Source organism: Pinus tabuliformis, chromosome 3_2 (assembly GCF_031772625.1).
Source record: "Pinus tabuliformis cultivar Carrire ecotype Pingquan chromosome 3_2, CPIR1, whole genome shotgun sequence".
Classification (NCBI taxonomy): Eukaryota; Viridiplantae; Streptophyta; class Pinopsida; order Pinales; family Pinaceae; genus Pinus; species Pinus tabuliformis.
In genome coordinates, this window is record NC_142302.1 from 891504334 (window position 1) to 891527920 (window position 23587).

The 23587-nt window shown below is 39.3% G+C and overlaps 1 protein-coding gene across 7 annotated transcripts in view; it reads right to left on the minus strand.

Moving 5' to 3' along the window:
• The window catches only part of LOC149183493 (uncharacterized), a 467968-nt gene that overhangs the window by 375255 nt on the left and 69126 nt on the right, over positions 1 to 23587 (minus strand). For 6 of the 7 annotated variants that reach the window (XM_089417147.1, XM_089417150.1, XM_089417148.1 and 3 more), the window contains exons 3-5: positions 12760 to 12813; positions 9972 to 10117; positions 9623 to 9763 (exon numbers count right to left, since the gene is read on the minus strand). In XM_089417147.1, coding sequence (XP_089273273.1) covers positions 9623 to 9763; positions 9972 to 10117; positions 12760 to 12813 — 341 coding nt within the window. The remainder of the gene's footprint in view (positions 1 to 9622; positions 9764 to 9971; positions 10118 to 12759; positions 12814 to 23587) is intronic. The other variant, XM_089417146.1, reaches the window with a different exon arrangement.

Here is a 23587-nt window from a genome sequence, read left to right on the forward strand (position 1 = left end):
ATTTGGATCCTTCACATGACCACTTTCATCTTTTTGCTCAGCACTAGAGGCACAAGGTGAGCCCCTTTGACTTTCATATTTATCTTTAAAAGCATCGATGATGTCTTGTAAAGAATCAAAGGAGTCATCAGGAAACTTGCAAAACCAATCTCTAGCATCATCTTCCAAAGATAGGACAAAAAGTCGCATCTTGATGTCTTCATGATCATAACATGAAGATCTACAACACATGATCATACAACGAGTAAACCTTAAGATATGTTTTGCAGCAGTGATTTCATCATTACCTGTGAACAAAGGCAATTTATTAATGGCATTTTCTGGAATATCATGAAGAATGTTAGTAAAATGACACGGGGCAAACAAGTCATCCATGATGATCTGCTTTAGGGGAAAGGGGGCTAATGGATGTCAGAGAGAAATCCTTGTTCAAGAAAAACAAGAGATCCACAAGAAGCGAGCTTCTAGCAGAAATTCTTGTAAGAAATGAAAGAAATGGAGTCGCCACTTGAACATGAATCTAGCTCCAAGATCCAAAAGGCAAAAAACCGAAAAATTAGTCAAGGATCAAGCAGATGGATATCAAGGAGAGCTTCCTGCTTGAGAAAAATGGATGAATAAGTGGAGTCGCCACCCAAACCTAAACGTCTAGGTGATAAAAGTGTGAATGAACAAGATGAGAAGATTAGTGAAAGAAAAAAGTGATAAAGTGATGAGAAGATGAAAAATGATGAGAGATAGGTGCCAAAAATGTGGTGTTGGCGGGATAAATGAAAAGATGGAATATGATTTCGAAGATTATGAGAAATTGTCGAAAAGCCAAGGTCCAATAAATTGGTCCCCGGCAACGGCGCCAAAAAATGTTGTTGCTCGAATTGTACAGGCACCGCGACAACGCTTAGGACGGGGGTTGTTACTCTGATCCCCACCCACTCTGTTCTAGTTGTCTCCCAACAGTAGGCTATGGAGGGTAGTCCCTATGGAATGAAGTGAAGGAAAGAAAGTTGATGATCAACTTACTTGGAAGACACGCATGAGTGGCCTAGCCACTTGGTTGAAATCAAGCAAGATTATGATTAAATTAGATTTTCTATTATGAGACCAGTTCCTTAATGGAATCACAAAGTCTTGTTTATTATGAATTGAAACCAAATGACTGAATAGACACCCGTCGTTCGAATGATTGATTAACCTATGTGAGATGCTTATTCAAGAGATTATGAGTAACTGCTATCTTGGATTAAGATTGGTTAGATTACTTAAGTACTTATGTGAGACTTATCTTAAGAGTACTTAACAATGTTATGAAGCAATCCTAAACAAGATAAGCTTCAAGACATACACATGTAAACTTCAAGTAACCAATTCATCAATTAACACAAGATGTTATGCCAAGCTATGAGATCAATGAGATTAGCCAATTTTAGATGTATCTCAACAATAAATATCCAGAAAATTCAGTCCTGATCAATGTTATAACAGTAGTAAGAAAATGCTAAACAAACAATGCTTAGGCCTGCCCCAAATCACAAAAATATGCCAACTTAGAAAATATGTATGTTAGCATTATCAAGATGTATCTTTCAGCAAAATTTCAGATTTGAAGTATAAATTGCAGCAGTAAGTTAACCAATAGATTAGCAAATAGTGATGTCAACACCAATGCCCAGAAATGCCTTAAAATAGTAAAAATTTGTCAAACTTGAGAAAAATCAATTTTTAGGATTTTTTAGGGCTTGCTTAAGAAAATTTCAGATCTCATATACTTATTTCAACAGTGATAGATCAACAAAATAAAATTGCCAGAAATAGATAACCAATATTTCCAGAAATGGCAATATACACTAAAACTTGAAAATCTCAAATTTGAGGGCTTGAGAGTTTGATTCAATGATTTCCAGAACTGATAAATTTATGACAACAATATATTAATGACAGATTAGCAAACCAAAAATACTATAGATAATCCCCACAATGTCTAAAACTAGTAGTTTGCCGAAAAAAATTGAAAATTCAGATTTTTCAGACTTTAATTAGGATGTGATTCAAAAATGTTCAAATTTGATTTTTATAGTTATGCAGAAATTTCCAAAAAGCTAAAATGTCAAATCTAGGTCAAATTAGAGATGCCCAAATGGCAATGTTGACCTCTACTGGTCAACTACCTATGCAGTACCCCCCCCCCTTTCCTTTGCAAAAAGGGGCAGCACCTGATCAGCGTGTCCGTGCCATCCTGCAGTCATCAGTAGCTTAATCATTTTGATTGTAAACCCAGTCTGCATGTATGAATTGTAAATAATCTTAGCAGATATGAGTCGTGTATGTGTATTGCCTAGGTGGACCTAACTTTCTAGTGGTAATCTACGTCCCGGAAGGTTTTTCGTCTCACCGATCCATGGATCGGCAGAGTTTTCCTTCAAACCTAACCCCAAAGCCGGGATGGATTTTGTCATTAGAACTTTAGGAGAATCCTAGTGTGTTGATCTGCTAGATTATAGTTGTGTCGCAGAACTGGGTGTTTTGTGAGGGTCTGTATTAAGTGGGTTTGTCCCCTTGAGATGTAAATTGTAAAAAGTCATCATGAAATGTGTCTTGAGGGTTGAAAATGTTTTAAATCCCCTCGTGAGTCCTAGGTCCTAGGTGATGTTTCCAAAGGCTTAGTTCGATGATCCATTTAAGAAATGAAATAAAATAAATAAAAATTAAGAAATTTTAAAATTTTAAAAAATAATAAAAAATTTAAAATTTTAAAAAATTTAAAAAATGAAATAAATAAAAAATAATAAAAAAATTTTAAATTTTAAAAATAAAATAAAATAATATTTTAAGTGAATAAATCGACGGATGAGATCAAGAGATGTCTTGATCCTCATCAACGGTCAAGATCATTTCTACATGGATCATTCGAACTAGCCGTTGGGATCATTTCCTTTATATAGGGTCTTAAGTGGTCATTTCAGATGGATTGGATCTGTGAGTCTGATACTGAAGAAGCTCTCTTGTAAATCTGTTTCTGGTTAATAAAAGAAGACTTTGGGGTCCATATCTTGCTGGTGTTACTCTCTTAAAATGCTGTGAGATTGTTTCATTTTTCTACATATGTTATTTTCAGCCGTTAATAATAGCTTTTTTGTAGAGTATTGTGAGCACAGGTATCTTGTTCACTTGCTGGGGTTTGGGTGCTGTTAGGGTTTCTGAAAGTAATGGCAGGTATCTCCATTACTTCCTGAGATCTAGCAGTATTTTTGCCCACTTTATTGACAGTTGTTTTGAGCTGTGCAGAAAACATCATTGAAGGAAATTTTGTGGGCGTTCGGGGAAGTTCTCGGCTGAACCAGCCAACTCCCGCAAGCATTTTGTGTTGAGCCCAGTTGGATTTGATCCTGGGTCTATCATTCGGTTTATTTTTTTTTATTTTTGCATGAGAGATTTTCTGAAGTTCTTCACAGTGAAAATCTGAGAATCTTTATTTCTTTAAAATATTTCTGTGCCTATTGCTGAAATCTGGCTGTTAAGGGGCCAAATCTGTACATTAAATTAGCTGATCTAGGTTTTTCAAATTTTTGTTTTACACAGTCTTCATTAGGGTTTAGGGTTTTTAGTTTAGTTTCTGGCATACTCCATTTAGGTTCTCTTTCTCTTGCAGGTTACAGGCTTGATCCAAAGCCTCAAAATACATGTTGGGGTTTTTCTGGCAGTTTTGTTCATGTATCTGAGCGTTGCAGATCGCCATCGAAATTCTGCCCATAACCAAGCAGCGGCTCCAAGCAAAGACTGAGCTCTGCCTTCCGCATTGACCCTTATCAAATCATCTCAAGCCTGGCGGGAAGGTGATATACTGACGATGGAGCTTTAATCAATTGCGATCAGAGGTACATCAGTTCTAAAAAAGGGCCGCCGTCGAATCCCGTTGTGTGTGGAGGTATCAAAGCAGCGGGAGATCCAGGTCTCGAAGCCAGGCAGCCTGCGTATCAACCACTGTTTTACGAAACGGCCGAACCGAAACGGAAACGGCCGTTTCGTTCCGTTTCAATAGCCCCCAGCTTGACCCGGCTCGGTTGACCGGGTCAGCTATGACTCGGCCGAGTCAGCCAATGACTCGGCCGAGTCATAGCTGACCCGGTCAACCCGGCCGGGTCCCATCATGACTCGGCCGTTTCACTCATAACCGGCTGGGGCAGCGTATTACCAAAAAAAAATCAATTTTCACTTAACATTTGGCAGTTTAGAGAGATTTATGCTTATGCTAAACATGACTTTAATGATTTAATCTCAATGATGAAAGCAACATCTTCTTAGGATTCCATTATACCAGTCATGAGTCGCATGCATGGCATATGTCATGCATATCAGATCCTGTCAATGCCATTCTACAGGCTGGTTAGATGAACAATTTTTTACTGCATTTGTATTCATCTATGTCCTTTACTGTTCATATTCACGGCAAAGAAATTTTCTTTTTTGAGATCTGGGGTGATCAATTTCAGAGTACAGTATTAATTTAAATAAGATACACAAAAACAAGCATTCTTTCATTCTTCACAGCAAAACAGACAAAAGGGACCCCTCATATTACTCAGGGAACTGTGCATGCATTCAATCCTTGGCCTGCTATTAAGCACACTCCACGTCCAAGGCAGAAGAAACAGTTTAACGTCTCTAAAAAGAAAAATATAAGGCACAAAACAAAGATATGAGAAGTATTGTCAAAGGCTGATCTGTAGCAGCTTCTGATCATGATTTTCAATAAGGAATATTGAGGTCCAAAATTAGCCTTCTAGCAGGTTCCTCAATGTCTACTACAACAGAAGAAGAGTCTGAATCACTTTGAGTGTTTTGCATCTCAGCTCCTTCCTCTCTTTTATCATTATTCTTGCAGAGAGTCCACCTGTGGCCCTGATATTCTTGCCTTCTGATACTATTGTAAATGTTTAAGACATCCTTCCTTGTCATCAAGGCATCTCGGGTTACCCCTGTAAACAGCTCACCGGATCCATGTTTCACATCAGATATGAATTTCTCCCAGACCATAGTCACATTGAAACCATCTTCAATCATTTTTGCAACACTGTCTCGTATATTCTTTGATAGATGTGGTGCATAATTGAATGACTGAGGCCTGCCGACTACATCCTTCCCATGACACACAATGCCAGACCCATCAATGTGCTTAGAAGCGTTGTAATATGACTCATGACTAACTATGCAGTAAGCATCAAGCTGCCTTGACACATGGGCTAGAGAATGGTAGACCTCAAGAAAAGAGGATTATTGAGATGGGAAACTTCAGCTTTGAGGTTGAACTAGTGCTTGTGTTTGAATTTATACAACCACTTGTTAATCATGGATTAGTGATATGCAAGAAAGGACGTGACTTCTTGGTTTCTATTGTAGAATCTTAAGGAATTGGAGAAATTAAACTCCGTCAATGTCAAATTGGCATTTCTAATCGTGCAAGCATAATTTCTACCCTAAAAAATTATTGGATGCACATTAAGTCTCCTCATTTAGTCGCTGTTACGTCTTCCAGCAAAATTAAGATCAAAGTGTATTTGATGATTGAGGTAGGATGGTAGCAAATATGCTTAGAAGTTACCTGTTCTTTGTATTAAAGATGACATGGGCAATGTAAAAATAACTATGACAGACTACAGTTGACTATGTATGTATTTACTATTGCAGACTACAGTTGACTATGTATTTACTATTGCCATTGGGTACACCGTCCCATTTTGATATAATGGATTGGTTCATGAGCCTACTTTGATCATATGTTGTCTTCCATGTATATTATAATGTTGTGTGTTTGGAAACTTGAATGAAAATCTTTAAAATTATGTTTAAAATATTTAAAATTATGTTTTTTTGTAAAAAAAATAAATATTTAATGTATTTTTTACAACGACCGAGTCATTGAAATCGAGCCGGCCAAGTCATTGCCGTTTCCGAGTCCGAGTCCGAGTCGATCCTCGGCCGAGTCCGAATCCGAGTCCGTTTTGTAAAACACTGGTATCAACGGCTCAGGGTATTGGCAGCAGGTGAACTCTTCTCGATTTGCGTATCAGGTGAAAATCGATTGCCAAATCTTAACTGTCGAACGCCGGGGTTTCCAGTATCTTGCACGTGAAGCTATCACTGCATCCACGCAAGGAGCAAGCTTCTAAATCAACCGCCGTCAGCTTCTTGGAATTGTTTTTTACGTAGCCAGTTACGGAGCCCTGCAGTGCTGCGATTCATTTTAGCCGCCGACGGTGTCAAGAGCTGTTACAGTTAGAAGATTTGATATCGACTGCATTCGAATTCGTTTGGCATTCTTCAGGTTTTATCTCTCATAGCCCTGCGTTTTTCCGACTTTCAGCTGCATTCTCCCGTTGCGATCTTATTGTCCGCAGGTCGTTTCTCATCAGCTCAATCCGTTTGCGTGATTTCAATTGTTAGGGTAGCGTAGTTGCTTTTGGGTTTTCATTTTAGAATTAAAATTTCATTTCTTTAGATTTTTGTTTTAGTTTAGACGTAGGTTTTTTTTTTTTTTTTTTTTTAGTTTAAAGTTTTATTTTTTTTAATTTTCATAAAAATCAACAAAAAAAAAATATATATGCATATAAAAGAATCCGTAGTCATAGTCTTAGGCTTGGTTAGAATTTTAATTAGTGTTTAGATTTAAGATTTTGTTAGATTTTAATTTTTAGGTTTTAATAATAAATCGTTTTCCCTTTTTTAGGATTTTTCTAATATAAAAAAAATCAATAATAAAAATATTTATTTTTTAGGCTTAGTTTTATTTTTATGTTTTAGATTAATTTTTTAAATTTTTGTTTTAGTATAAAAAAAATAAAAAATATAAAATATAAAAATTTCGTGAAAATTTATTTTTGCCAGTTTCAGTGGTTTCCATGTTATATCCTTCATGCTGGGATCTAAATTTTCAAGCCGAGATACGAAATTGATATCTGGTTAATGATTTGCGATTCTCGGGGTGTTTTAAGGCATTTATCTCTTCAAAATTTTCAGTGGCCGGATATCGTTTTGGTCATGTGATTTAGCTGATACCTTTCGATGACAAATTATTGTTGTTCACGGTTTATGTTTTTTTATATCATTTAACAAGTAATCGTTTTAACTACAATCTTTTAAGGCACTGGTCTGCTCAATTAATTAAATCATTTTAGTGCTTATCTTGATCGTGTCTCGTGTCTCCCAACCAACTGGTCGACAGTTGGTCTCATCATCTCACAGGGACTACCCCCCTTAGCCGCGGGAGACAGGCTTAAACGGAGGGATCGGGGATAAGAGTGACAGCCCCCGATCTGAGCGTTGTCGTGTCAATTCGCGCGACAACAGGCAAAATTTGTGAAAACGAAGATTTTGCAATTCTAGACAATTTTGACCATATAGAATTTGAATTTAGGGCCTAATTATTTGTGTTTTTCTTGCTTTAATAAAATTGCAAAAAAATAAGGGTTTAGAGATCAAACCCTAGGCCCAAGGCCTTGAAGATCCCACCGTTGAAAATCGTTGAAACTTTGGGATTACCTTGCCGCTTGCTAGATATGAATTTTGACCTTAATCATGCAAAACCGCCAAGTATTTAGCCTTAAATCTTCAGATTAGGGTTTCAGGTCAATTTTGGGGCAAAAGAGGCCAAAATTTGGAGAAATAGGACAAGGGAAGCGAATTTGCGGGGATAAATGGGCTAGGATGATAGATCGGGCCACAAGGAGGTTGGAAATGGCCAAGAAGGGCCAACGCTTTGCCCAGAAAGGCTAGCGTTTAGGAAAATAGGGTTATGGGGCTAGGGCTAAGGCCTAAGAGGGCCGAAAAGGTGACGCAGAGGGAGGAAGGGATGACGCAGAGGCCAAGAGAGGGAGATGTTGGGCCCGGAGGAGGTAGATCTAGCCCCAAGAAAGCCAAAAACTGAAAACCCTTCCTCTGAAAAAATTTCATGCTTCAGCTCTTTGATTTTCTGAAAATTTTTCCGTGGGAAACCTGCAAAAAATTCCAAGAGACTAGATCTTACCCTCAAGGGCCTAGATCTAGCTCTTCTTCCACTTAACTCCTTGATCTAACTCACAAAAATAAAAATAGAAACACCCAACCCCCAAATACATACAAAATAAATCTAAAACCCCAACCCAAGTTAGAAAAATAAATTATAATTTACAATTTACAATTTGATTTACAAAATATACATGGGTTTTGAAATAGATTTTGAGAAAATTATTTTTTTTATATTTTTTACTAGAAAGAACGACTAAAATGCTTCAAAAAAATGGATGATTCACTATAACCCAAGCGATAATTAAATCCACCATATAAAAAACTATAGATCTAAGCAACAATTATTGTTGCCCAAGTCTGTGAACTTGGAGGCCAAGGACTGAAGTACCTGCAAACACTATGTATCTATCTCAAAAAATAATCTGCTAATCCACATGGGAATCAAACCACCTAAGATTAGCCCAAAACTATCAATAGCATGATGTTATCTCCATCTAATGAAAAAAACAGATTTTACCAATATTCAGCACAACATAGAGATGTCCGTAGTCAACACATACCACAAATAAATAAGCAAGAACACCTTGAATTGCACCCCAAAGTCTTTTATTATGATAGAAAAAATAGTTCCCAGCGGGACATTAGTTTACACAATGCTTCAGCAACAATTCTAGTGAGAGATCAAGATGACTAGAGACTCAAATGACTCTAATTTATAGATAAATCCTCCAAACAGAAAAATAATGGCTAGTTTCCTTGATCCTTGTCAAAATGTTCTTAGTCATTGATAAACACTTCAAGATCTTTTAATCTTGGCCCTTTATTTTTTATTTTTGAGGAACTTTCGAATTTATCATTTAATTCCATTTTATTAGCTCAAAATTAATTATTTAGAACTAATTTCCTCAAAAAATTGACTTTGACTTAACCACCAAGGTCCAAGGGTCCAAATTTTCTTGAAAAAGACAATATTCCTTTGGTGTAGGACATTTAAAAATTGATTCCTTCAAGAACCACGAATTTTTCCATTTGGAGAATTTATTTTCCTATACAATTTAATTTTGACTCTAATTAATTAATTTTCTGGCTTAGGATTTAATTTTATTTTGCCAAGAAAATTAATTAATTTACACATGAAGGGATTAATTATTTTTCCAACCCTTTAATACATATGATTTTTCTTTTACAAGACTCAAAGAGAGAATACACATTCGTCTAGACCCTCAAGACAAATAACCCATCCGCGTCTCAATATGATCTAGTAAACCAAGTGATTTGTAATAAAATAATTTAGCCAATTAGCTTAAATTATTCCCAAACCACTTTTACATCAGACTCGACTAAAACACTAGGACTCACCTAATAATTCATTCGAGATTAACTCAACAGAATAAAATAGAGGTATTATAGGAATTTATTGAAACATGCATTTCATAAAATTCCAAAGCTTGCCGGCTACATGCCATGCAAATGGAATAATTCCTACACCACTCACAATTATTAAGGTATTCTTGAATTATGATCAACAGCATTACAAAGGTCCAGAACTTTGACAGTGAAATTCAATTAAGTTTCCTTGACTACAAGTTCCCCAAGTTAAAAAAGAAACAGGTGTGAAGCATACCTGCTCCGGCCATTATTTGTTTTATGAAACACATCTGCATTATTTAACAACAATGTTTTGACAGTTGAAACTGATCCGATACGTGCAGCAAGGTCAAGTGGTCTTTCTCCCTTGTTATTGTCATCATTTACGTTTGCTCCCCTTTAACACAAGCACCAAAAGTAAATACCTTATTCTGCACCTTACTAAGAAAACAACTGAACCTGAGAATCTTTGCAATTGTCTGAATCTCAACACTTTATTGCCATTTTATCATGCAGTACAATAACCCAGACCATTTTTTCACTTTATCCATGATGTTTAATGTTTGCGGGCTAAATTGCAACCCAATTCAGATTGAAAGTAATACCTTGAGATAAGCAAGCTAACAATGGATGCATGCCCTGCAGCAGCAGCATAATGGAGAGGAATGAATCCATTAGTCTTGTGTGGACTTATTATTGACCCCTTGTCCAAGAGCTCCTTTGCACAATCCTGATGCCCATGAGAGCAAGCCTATATCCAACACGGAGATTGGTTGAGGAAAAAAATTCAAAATATGAAGAATCCAAGCAAGCATAAAAAAGAATGTGCAAATTGTATATTTCTATACACAGTTTAGACTAAATACTATTAACTATAGGAGAGGGAAAAGAAAAAAAGACTAGTAATAAAGAAGTAAATACTAAAAAGTCATCAGAAATAACTAATATGTGTGTAAAGGTACATGTGTGGATCACTAACGTTAAAATGACATCAAACACCGAAAAGGAGCACTGGTGATGTGCATGCTTGCCTTTTAGTATATGTTATGATTGATAAACGCCGAAAATCAGAGCTGTCAAGAAACTGATGCACACCATATCATGGTTGTTTGGAGATATACATCAAGTTAGTGCAGGCAGATCACGGGAATCTCAAATTGTCTTCTTTGTTTCTTTTGAGCAATGATTCTGGCATTACAATACTCGCTGCATTATTTATTTTGAACTGAAATAAAGAATATGGCACCTCAGAGCCGATACGCATGCTTTGAAATAATGAGCATTTCTTGAAAGCTAAGCACATGAGTATTCTTGAAAAGTGTTCTCTGGATGGTGGTCACCTTTAAGTGGAGAATGATTATATATGTCACATCCAGAACAGTTTTTTCTTGGTTGTGATATTGAATAGTATATAATTATCCTACAGCAAGAAATGACAATGTGCTTCACCCTGCTAGCACAACCAAGCATTGTCTAGCAGTTGCGCTGTGGTGTAATTGCGATATGGAGTGGTTGTTGTGATAATTACTTAGGTTCAAATGCTGGCAGGCATGCTCGTCCCCTGTGGGATTTTCGGGCTGTGGCTATCGATTATCTTGAATTTTGTTGATGTAACCATTGGGCAGAGTACTGTAATGGCATTGGCAAGGTACCAGCAAACCTTATTCTTCGCTCAAATGTGAGGGTGAGACAAGCTTAATTTTGTGTCTACCATCCTTGAAAAGACAAGTTACCATTATTTTTTTAAATAAGCACTGCCTATATGTAATTTACAGTTACAGTTGGTTATGGCAAAACTGTTCGATGATTTTAAACTGTTTGACACTTTTATGGCCTGAATCCATTATTCATGTCTTTAAAATCATTTTAGCATTTGTAGGATGGTTGTTTCTTGTTTGTTAAGTTGTATTATTGTTATGATTGTCCCTCCCTGGCATGGTCAGTAATAAGTTAATAACACAATATATATTGTAATTTGGATAGCAGCGACTTATTAATCTTATTGTTTATTGTGGGGTGAGTTCTTTTTCCCGGAACTCATTTGTACTTTATATGGTTTGGAGATTGTTATATAATTAATTAGTTAGTTTATAAGTTATTAGGCAAAGGGTATGATCAAAGATCATGCCCGTTCACCAAGAGGCACCCAAGGCAGTATATAGCCAGGGCCTCCCACAAAATGTAAACATCATCTATTCAATTATTAATAAAATATATATTATGGCTGTCAATTGTTAAGTTCGTATGTTCCAGAGATTCACTTGTATATAGTACCAAGCAAACTGGAACCCAGTCCACTGAATCATCAAAGAACACCAAATGTCCCTATGCTCCTCTGCCGCATGTTGATTTCACTTTCTAAAATAGCAGTGAACTCCAAACATATGGGAATTGAAGAAAACCAAAGCTTCACCCCACTACCACTGACACCTCAAGTGCATGTCCACCCAGAACAAAACCTACTTTTCCAACTAAGCCCATAATATCAAAATATCGCTTGTGAGAACCCATACTATAAGTAGCATGTCTAAAAATAGCATCACCTCACATGTCATCAAAAATAGGCATATTGACTCGTGTTCTTCCAAACAAGAACATGCTTCCTGTTTCCCATCTAAACCCCCCATCTCAACCTGCTAAAAATAGCAGTTACACAAAATATATCGAATGTCAGTGAAAATTGTGCCAATATATTCCATGATCATAAGGAACAAGAATATGACGTTGATTCTGCCATGCAAGCTCCCTAAAACCACCTGCTAAAAAGAGCAGTTTCCCGAAACATCTTACATGTCACTGAAAATGGTCTAGACTCTAAACTAAGTAATATGGCAATGAGGAAGATGGGTATATCATCCAATACTGCATGCAAACACTGAAAACCTAAACTAATAACCTGCCAAGAATAGCTCTATCATGTACTCTACCATGGAAACACTGATCTCTGCAACTCTCTCTGTAATGTAACTGAAACCCTAGAAACTAAAATCCAACTCTGGTGTAAAAGGTCATGGACATAGAATCCACTGAGAATGTGTCCACAAACCGTCAGTGCTGAACAATCAAGATGGACTAAGGAAAAGTCCAACCTGATCTTGAATGTGCTCATGAACAACAATAAAGGTAACATCACCAAGAGTAAATTCAGTGTAACAGATCCTTCAAATAACCTGGTGGCCTACCTCTTTCCAACCTTCTCCACTCATCCCAGTTTTCCTTGTTTTCCTCGAAAATAGGGTGGTCACTCCAACTCCATTCCAAGCACCATACCTTGGGCTTTCCCCTTGGCAGTTGTGTGGTACACCACTCTAACTATCATGCTACAGCCATCGGCCCATGTTTGGTCATATACTATTTGTGTGTGTGTGTGTGAGAGAGAGAGAGAGAGAGTACCTCATGAAGAGGAGTCTTGCCTCGTTTGTCTCTTGCATTTGGATTTACACCAGCCTGCTCACATTAAAGAATGTCAGAAATTCAATTTCAGTTGAGGATTCCCATAAAGAGCAAATGATCGTGAAAACAGAAGAATTGGACTATTTGGTGCATCATGGCATTCTATACATCAGTGTTCAGCAAATCAAAACAAGCAATACATCAAGAACTATATGAAATGTTTTATTAGAGATAAAGTGTACACGAGGCATACATCAGGAACTATATAAAATGCTTTATTAGGGATGCGGTGTACACACTAGGCATACATCAGGAACTATATGAAATGTTTTATTAGAGATGCAGTGTACACATCTTGACATGGTCGAAGTGCATGATGAACAATCAACAACAATCCAAAGATAAAATATCTCATGTGCAATAGGCTAATGGAAAAAGTGAGATTCTCTATCCAGTGGTCAACAATATTCAAAGAACAGCAGACAAAAATCTGTCCTGGAAACAATAATATGTTACTGCAGCAATCAATTACAGACTCGCCAACATTTCAAACAGAAATCTTGAACATCAAACACACGGAAGATGAGATGAGATCACAGCAGGCCCTTCTTAAACAAGAGATGGAAATCCAGCGCCAGAAACTTAATTCTTGGGTTGAAGTGATCTGGAAAAGTAAACAGTGCCCCCCTCCCCCTAGCTACCGCAGTTGAAGGGGTGATACAAGCAAACTTGAATGAGGAACGCCTTTGCCGAGCTCAGAAACTTAATCTTAGAGTACTAGGCTCTTCCCTCTAGTAGTACTTTTTGACCCGATAGGCACCTCTTTCCTTCATGACACTTCTGATTTAAAGGACATCACTCTTGACCGGGCATGGGTGGGCCTGTTACCCACCATTTCGTGGGTGATATCCCCAGGAGAAATTTTTTTTTTCTCCAAGATGGCCCTCAGCCAGCAGCCACCAGCCACCAGCTATCTCATTGTGCCATTTCTCCGCCACCTGAGCCAGCCATGTGGTCCCTCGCCCATCTGCCATGATCGTGTGTTTGAAGATGGGCCTCCCGAACCTAAAGGTATGACTTGTCATTTGGTAATTGAGTATTGTAGTTTGCTTATCATGGACACTTCTGGGCATGGATTAATGGGGGGATTCGGCGTAACAAATGGGTTAGGTTTGTGCCCTTGTCCCATAGACCCCTTTTGAATATTAACCTTGCATTCCAATCCCGTGGGATCTCTTTTACTGACCATTTGGTTTTAGAAATGGTATTTCATGGGAAACCCCGATTTTGGTTGTGTGGTCCCGCTCCCTTATCCGCTTATATTACCCCCTTTCCACTCATTATTACCCGATTCATCATCTCTCCCACCTAGGTCCACATTCCTCCACTAGGTCCACATAGGATTAGCTCGCCCCTTCCCCTCATCCACACCTTAGGTCATGGCCTGGAATAATGCCCGGGAGTTGATGCAACTAAAAAGAAAGATAAAAGCATATTTAGCCACGTTCAGAAGGAAAATGTACCACAAAATGCAAAATATGGTCTGGACAAACACATTTAGCACATGGTAAAAAGCCAATACATGAGCTATACCCCATCATCATGGCCATCACCCTAGTTCCTACAGGTTCTATGAACCTCCTTCATCATATAGGAACCCATGATTGTCCCAACCCTTGGTGGGCAATGAACCGCCCTACCTTAAAAGGGGGATTCACTACTATATCTTATGCATCATGCTCTTACCCCTTGAGCCTCGAGCAATTAATCAAAAAAAATCATAAAAAGGCAAAAGGCATATAAAGAAGGGTGGAAAAATCAAGACCAGGGCACCTCATGTACCACGATTGCTCCCTCCTATACATTATAAACCCAAGTGTGGGCTTCCCTTTTATTAGCTACCCTTGTACCCCAACATGTGGCCCAGGGTTGCCCCTTCTCATCCCCTACTTCATTCACATATCTGTCACATGCCACCACCTTTTGAAGGATGTACCTTGAATATATTATCCCCTTTAGAAGTAGAAACCACCTAATAAGATACTTGGTTAACTCCATTTGGAGTTTAAAAGACATTGGCAAATCCCGAAGCCCATTATGGAAGGGCAGGCCATTATGAAGTCCCCACCTGTGGTCCATGATTGGTAAGCTCATTTACTCGATTTCTCTAATGACTTGTTGTACTGGAAGGCTAGGGGACACATTGGATCTTATGCAAGATTGCAGATGGTCTCCATCTTGGGTTTGGTCTTCCTATACAGGGTCCTAATCCTCCAGAGGGCTACATTGGCACATATAGGGTGTGTGTTGAAGAGCCATGGGCCTCCATAGCGGTAGACAGCACTCCATGGATCCCCGAGCATGGTCAGAAATGCTCGAGATGCTCCCTGTTGACCACTCCATGTCAACTACCCCATAGCTGTACATTTTTTCGCGCATGGATTTCCATCATGTCCGAGCACTCAGATAATCCACAGAGTCATCATTATCAGCTGTATGTACACTGGAGTTTTGTAAACCCATTCTACATTTTGTAATGTAAATGATCCTAGTAAGACAAATGTATGTAACAACCTAGGTAAATTTATTTTTTCTGATGATGATTTCTATCCTAGAAGCTTTTTAGTCTCACATATTCATGTGTGTTTCTAAACACGGATGATCGACAAAGTTTTTCCTTACAGCCTCACCCCAAAGCTAGGGTGGATTTTGTCTTTAGGAATTTAAATGAATCCTAGTGTTTTTTATCGAGTATTTGTAAAAGTGATTTGGGAATAATTCTAACTATTTGGTTAGATTATTTTACTACAAGTCACTTAGTCTACTATATCATATTTTGTGTCGCAAAAATGGGTAATTATTGAGGGTCTATAGCAAACAGGTGTTCCCCCTTCATTGGTTAGAAATGTAATATTTCATGTAAATAATATTTTAGCTTTAATGCTAAAGTATTAAAGGGTATGCAACTAAAAAGAAAGATAAAAGCATATTTAGCCACGTTCAAAAGGAAAATGTACCACAAAATGCAAAATATGGTCTGGACAAACACATTTAGCATGTGGTAAAAGCCAATACATGAGCTATACCCCATCATCATGGCCATCACCCTAGTTCCTACAAGTTCTATGAACCTCCTTCATCATATAGGAACCCATGATTGTCCCAACCCTTGGTGGGCAATGAACCGCCCTACCTTACAAGGGGGTATTCACTACTATATCTTATGCATCAAGCTCTTACCCCTTGAGCCTCGAGCAAATAATCAAAGAAAATCATAAAAAGGCAAAAGGCATATAAAGAAGGGTGGAAAAATCAAGGCCAGGGCACCTCATGTACCACGATTGCTCCCCCCTATACATTATAAACCCCAAGTGTGAGCTTCCCTTTTATTAGCTATCCTTGTACCTCAGCGTGTGGCCCAGGGTTGCCCTTTTTCATCCCCTACTTCATTCACATATTTGTCACATGCCACCACCTTTTAAAGGATGTACCTTGAATATATTATCCTTTTAGAAGTAGAAACCACCTAATAGGATACTTGGTTAACCCCATTTGGAGTTTAGGAAACATTGGCACATCCCGAAGCCCATTATGGAAGGGCAGGCCATAATGAAGTCCCCACCTGTGGTCCATTATTGGTAAGCTCATTTACTTGATTTCTCTAATTACTTGTTGTACTGGAAGGCTAGGGGACACATTGGGTTGTGTTATATTCTTTCCACAACTACCCTACATAGTGAACCAAGGGGTTAGAGAGGGGGCAGAGCCCCCCTTCGTTGCGTCGATTGCGCAGCACCCCCTATCCGGGGGGTTTGAGGGGGATGGGTAGCCCCCCTCTAAAGGGTCCGAGGCAGCGCCCTGCGAGAATTTTTTTTGGACCCTATATTAGGTTGGGTGAACCTACCTATGGTTTTCGATCCATGGTTTTGGACGCGATGTTTTTCGGTCCATAGTATTGGATGCTTCGGCATGTATAAATATGTATTGTAACATTGAAAGGAATATAATAAAAAATCAAGCTGGTAGTCCCGGTTTTGGGATCCAGGGGAAAATCTCTGTGTATGTGTGTTTTATGTGTTATGCTCTCGCATTACTTATTTTATGTGTTTTAGAATTCGTAAGCATGTAATTTTTGTACGGGGTTAAAACCTATATTTGGTCCATGATTGGGAAGCTCATTTACTCGATTTCTCTAATGACTTGTTGTACTGGAAGGCTAGGGGACACATTGGATCTTATGCAAGATTGCAGATGGTCTCCATCTTGAGTTTGGTCTCCCTATACGGGGTCCTAATCCTCTAGAGGGCTACACTGGCACATATAGGGTGTGTGTTGAAGAGCCATGGGCCTCCACAGCAGTAGACAACACTCCATGGAACCCCGAATATGGTCAGAAATGCTTGAGATGCTCCCTGTTGACCACTCCATGTCAACTACCCCATAGCTGTACATTTTTTCGCGCATGGATTTCCATCATGTCCGAGCACTCAGATGATCCACAAATTCATCATTATCAACTATATGTACACTGGAGTTTTGTAAACCCATTCTACATTTTGTAATGTAAATGATCCTAGTAAGACAAATGTATGTAACAACCTAGGTAAATTTATTTTTCTGATGATGATTTCTGTCCTAGGAGGTTTTTAGTCTCACCGATTCATGTGTATTTTTAAACACGGATGATCGACAGAGTTTTTCCCTACAGCCTCACCCCAAAGCTAGGGTTGATTTTGTCTTTAGGAATTTAAATGAGTCCTAGTGTTTTTTATCGAGTATTTGTAAAAGTGATTTGGGAATAATTCTAACTATTTGGTTAGATTATTTTACTACAAGTCACTTAGTCTACTAGATCATATTTTGTGTCGCAAAAATGGGTAATTATTGAGGGTCTATAGCAAATGGGCGTTCCCCCTTCATGGGTTAGAAATGTAATATTTCATGTAAATAATATTTTAGCTCTAATGCGAAAGTATTAGAGGGTTGGAAAAATTAATAATCCCCTCATGAGTCAACTAATTAAATTTTATGGCTAAAATAAATTAAAATATTAAAGCCGGAAATTTAATTAATTTCAGTCCTAGGAAAAATTAAATTCTCCAACATTTAAAATTCGTGGACTTTAAAGTTTTTAATTTTTGGAGGTCCCCAAGGGAATATTGAAAATGTCAAGATATTTTGGACCCTTGGGCCATAGTAGTTAAGTCAAAGTCAACTTTTTGAGACATTAACTCAAAATAATCATTATTGCATTAATTAAAAGGAAATTCAAATAGAAAATTGAATTTTCTCAAAAAGTAACTTTATTTCAACGATGATGATTAAAAGATCATTTGATCTTCATCAACGGTTGAAATTGCTTTGACGGGGATTAAGCAAACTAGTCGTTGGAGAAGTTTTTCTATAAATGAAAGGCCTCTCTCCATTATTTGGATCCGAATTTTCAATCGTGCACTTTCTCTAAGAAAACTCTTGTAACTTTTTTATGGTTAATAAAACGCGAAGACTTTGGGGTTTCAGACCGTGGTGTTCCTCTTTCAAATTTATGTGGTAATATTGTTCTTAATACTCTGCCATTTTTATTTGTATTTGCTCGATAATAGCCTTTGAGGATTGATCTGTGTACAGGTAGCCTGCACAGATATCTGGGTTTTTTATAATATTATTTTGATTTGATAGAAGTAGCAGGTATCTCTATTTCTTGATGATTTTAAGATCATTTTTTGAATCTCTATTATTCTAACAATCAGATCTAAGTGTCAAGAAGTTATCATTCAGGATTTAGGTGTGAAAAATTTTGAATCTAACACATCAGAAACCCCTACTGCATTTTCAGGTTTACTATCTCCTACTTGTTCTTTGCATTAACAAGTTATTTGAATGCATAAATATCGAAGTAAACACAAATGCAGCCTTCACAAATATACAGATCAACAACTGAAATAAACTGAGACAACACAAGGGACACCGTTATTTTTGGACAATCGTCCTTAGAAAAGCCCAATGCGGGAAAGCGGTGCAGCATATAAAGGGTTCGTTCTTAAGCAGATTCTGAATACAACTAGGGTGCCAGAAATGGCTCAACCTTCAGAGAATTTCTTTGGCAGTAGAACCTCTCTCCGGAGACAGATATTCCGGCAAATTAGCAGTCAGATGAACAACCCCACAGTGACTCTGTTCCTTGTGCTGGACAGCGAAAGTCGTTCCAAGCACTCCTCTAGGACTGCATCACCCTCTCTGGAACTGCGTCACCCTCTCTCGGCTAATATGCTCTTAGTCTGCCCCACAGATTTCCTCAGCGCAGCCTCTTTAGCCCAGCGTTAGCCTCTACATGTTGAAATTTCTAAGTCTACACGTTAGAAATTCTTCTTGCATTATCTGGTTTATTTCACCTACTTGTTTATTACTCAACAAGTTATTTAACCATATAAATACTGAAAATAAACACAAATGCAGTCTCAACCATCTACAGATCATCAACAACTGACCCTCAAGCCTCCTCTTATACTTTTTTTGTTGAGTCTTCAACGACCGAAATTAAATCTCTAATCAACGGCTAAGATTAGATTTGGCTTGATCCATGTCATTTAGAACAGTCTCACCCAGTTTTATATTAATACCCATTAATATTTTAATTTTCCTCAGTGTAGATTTAGGAACTCCATTAAAAATATTAATTATTTAATATCTCTCTAACCGGGTGGAATTTCCCCAAACCATTTCTAGGCCTTGGAGATCTCATGTACTTTAGCCTCTCCACCAATTTTCATGGCTAGAGCACATTTGATGCTACCCCAAATCAACACTCCCTCTTAGCGAGGAATGTGCTCTAGTAATGCTCCACCACTAAACATCACCCTAATCATCTGGCATTGGTACCTGTGTTGGTGTTTGGCCTGCTGCCCAACATCCACTGCACTGCTGCCTCATGTATTGTTGCCCATGGCTCTACCACTACCACTGCTACATCTGTACTGCATCTCTCTCTCAACATGCTGCATCATGTTGCCCATAGCACTACCACTGCCACAGTTGCTCCGCAACTCAATTACGAGAAGTAACTGATCTACCCAAGTACTGGCATCATTTTCAGGCTAGAAGCCCCCTGATGCTGAAGCTACCTCTGCTGCTATCTTGTGCTCCCTTTGTTGCCTCTGCGCTGCTGCAACACCTTTGCGCCTCTCGCATTGTTGCAACCACCTCTGTGCCTCTCTGCACTGCTGCAACTACCACTGCACTGCCAGAGACCACTGCACTCTAGCACTGCCTTGTCGCTCTATCCGCATCTTGCTTCTACCAACATCTGTAATCCTGCTACTGTCTCTCGAGGCTCCTTTAGCTGGATATGATCCAAGAGTTTGGGTACCTCAAAGATCCTGCCCCTCATCTTCTATAGTCCTCCTAAATACAGCTCGATGTCTCCCCACCTCTTCTCTAGAGGTGCATAAGCACTCATGGCACAATCATCATCCGTCTCGACTTCTTTCTCAACCTTAGCCAAAGTTGCCTTCGAGTCAGAAGCCTCTCTCTTATTCTTCTCCCTGGGACACTGGGTTGCATAATGACCCAGCTCTCCACAATGGAAGCACTTTACCTTGGACATATCTGTTGAATTTTCTATGTCTATCTGTTAGAAAATTAATTTGTATTTTGTTGTTTTATTTCTTCTACTTGTAAATTCTGAACAAGTTATTTAAAACATTTAAATACCGAAATAAACACAATACAGTCACAACATCTACAAATCATCAGTTGAAAGAAAACAAACACACAAGAGACACCATTATTTTTGGACAAATGTCCCCGGAAAAACCCAATGCGGGAAAACTGATGCAGCTATTCTGATTGTTTATTATTATGCAGTATTTCCTTGAGTACAATTGGGTGCCTAACCGGCTCACCCGACAGAGAAAAATACACAGCCGCAATACCTCTCTATTTGGAAACAGGTATTCAGAAAACCTGCCCCACGAATCCCTTTCCAGTGACTCGGAAACTTAGCACTGGCCCTTCTAGCCTCTGCGTCAACCCCAAGACCCTCTGTGTCTGCCCTCTGAGGCAATGCGCAGCCTTTGGGACCCTTTGCATCACTGCTACAGCCTCTGTGTGGATGACATAGTCCCTCTGAGCTCTGCACTGTCTCTATTGGGCTCTGCATGGGCTGCTCTGGCTGCTGCTCTCGCTCTCTGCATTTGCGCTAGTCTCTTGGCATTGTCTCTACGTCTCTGCCCAGTACTCACTACCCCTCGCTGCTATTCATTGATTCACTTTTGCTTAGCAACCCTGCTCTAGCAAAATGAATGACCGATCACTCTGGTGTGTCTTCCAACTGACCCTCAAGCCTCCTCTTATACTTTTCTTGTTGGTCCTTCAACAGCCGAGATTAAATCTCTAATCAACGGCTAAGATTAGATTTGACTTGATCCATGACTTTTGGAACCTTCTAACCCAGTTTTATATTAATACCCGTTAAAATTTTATTTTTCCTAAGTTTAGACTTAGGAACTCCATTACAAATATTAATTATTTTAATATCTCCCAAACCGGGTACAATCTGCCCAAACCATTTCTGGGTCTTGGAGATCTCATGTGCTTTAGCCTCTCCACCAATTTTCATTGCTAGAGCACATCGAATGCTACCCCAAATCAACAATATCCTTCTTCCTCTTCCCTTGTTTTCCCGCAGATGCCAAAGCTGCATCCTCCTCCTCTTTCTTGATTCGACCTCCTTTGTTGCTACTTCCCGCCTTGGTCAACCGTCTGATCTCTTCTTAGCAAAGAGCCGCCCACATCTCTTCCCATCCTGGAAGATCAGCTCTACCCAAAATGTTTTGGAAAAATGTCTCCCAATCCTCGAAGACTGCATTCAGGGCAGTCCTCACCAGTGATCTCCTGATCCGGTGTGGCCCCTATGGAAGTAAGTTGATCCCGAATCTCTTGCAACCTGCTGAGGTACATATCTATCTGCTCCCCCTTCTGCATCTGATACATCCGCAGCTGATTCTCCAACAGCATCTTCCTCTGCACGGAAGTGCCCTGATACAATGTCGTCAAGGTATCCCACATCTCCTTTGTCGTGTTTTTCTCGGCAATATGCCGTATCACATGATCCTTGACCCCATCAATGATTATGCACTTTGCCTTCGCCATTGCATCCTCATATCTTTCATTATAAGTTGGGTCGACTGGGATAGCCACGGTTCTCAAGGCAAAACCCTTGATGCGATGTCTATCCAGAACAGACAGGATCCTGGCCTTCCAGATGACAAAGTTGGAGGTCCCATCCAACCTGTCCTGATCCCTCAGTCCATTCATTGCCATCTCCACTCTTCGACTGGACTCCCTCTAAGTCTCGACTTCCCTCCTAGAATGTTGAAGTTTCTACGTCTAACAGTTAGAAAACCTCCATGTACTTTTTGATTTATTCCTTCCTACTTGTTCTGATTAATTAACAAGTTACTTACCATGTAAATACTGAAAATAAACACAAGTACATGCTCAACACATTACAGATCATCAACTGAAGGAAACAGAAACAAGCACACAAATGACACCGTTATTTTTGGACTAATGTCCCCGGAAAAACCCAATGCGAGAAAACTAGTGCAGCTATCTGAGGGTTTGATTTATTAAGCAGTTTCAGAATACAATCTGAGTGTCAAATCCGGCTCACCCAACAGAGAAAAATCTCGGCAGTAGTACCTCTCCTTCGAAGACAAATGCTCCAACTGAAACCCCGGATAAACACTCCAGCAACTCAGCTCCAATCTGCCCCACGAAAAACCCTAGCGTCAACCTCTTTTGCCCTTTGCGTCAGCTTTCCCTGCAATTTCGACAGTTCTCGGCAGTTTCGGTTGTTCCTGGCAGTTTCGAAGTCTACCCTCTGCATCAGCTTTCCCATCTGTTCGGGCAGTTCCGGCTTCTGCCCTCTGCGTCAGCTTTCCCGGCAGTTCTGGATTCTACCCTCTACATCAGCTTTCCCATCTATTCCCGCAGTTCCGACTATTCCCGGTAGTTTCAGCTTCTGCCCTTTGCGTCAGCTTTCCCGGCAGTTCCGGCTTCTGCCCTCTACGTCATCTTTCCCAGCTGCTGCGCTGATCCTCCCGGCACTATCTCTGCCTCTCTGCTTCTGTATTCACTGCCCCTCAGCTGCAACTCCAGATCACTCTCTAAACTTTCTCAGCAAACCCAGCCCCAAAAAGTCGAAATCTTGATCTCTTGGCATGTTCTCCAAGTGACCCTCAAGCCTCCTCTTATAATTTTTCGTTGACAAATCAACGGTCGAAATTAAGTCCCTAATCAACGGCTAAGATTAGATCTGGCTTGATCCATGACTTTTGGACCATTCTAACACAGTTTTATATTAATTCACAATAATATTTTAATTTCCCTAAGTTTAGACTTAAGGACTCCATTAAAAATATTAATTATTTTAATATCTCCCAAACTGTTTAGAATCTGCCCAAACCCTTTTTGGGTATTGGAGATCTCATGTGCCTTAGCCTCTCCACCAAATTTCGTGGCTAGAGCACATCCGATGCTACCCCAAATCAACACTCCCGCTTAGTGAAGATTGTGCTCTAGCAATACTCCTTACTGAGTATTACTCTGATCATCTAGCATTTATCCCTGATGCGAGGCCTGCTGCCCATCCTCTGTACTGCTGCATCTCGTACTGCCACCCATGGCTCTGCCACTGCCACTGCTGCATCTGTACGACAGCTCCCTTTGCATCCGTGCTTGTTGCCCATGGCCTTGCCACTGCCACTGCTGCATCTACACTACATCCCCTCTCATCATGTTGCCCATAGCACCGCCACTGCTAATT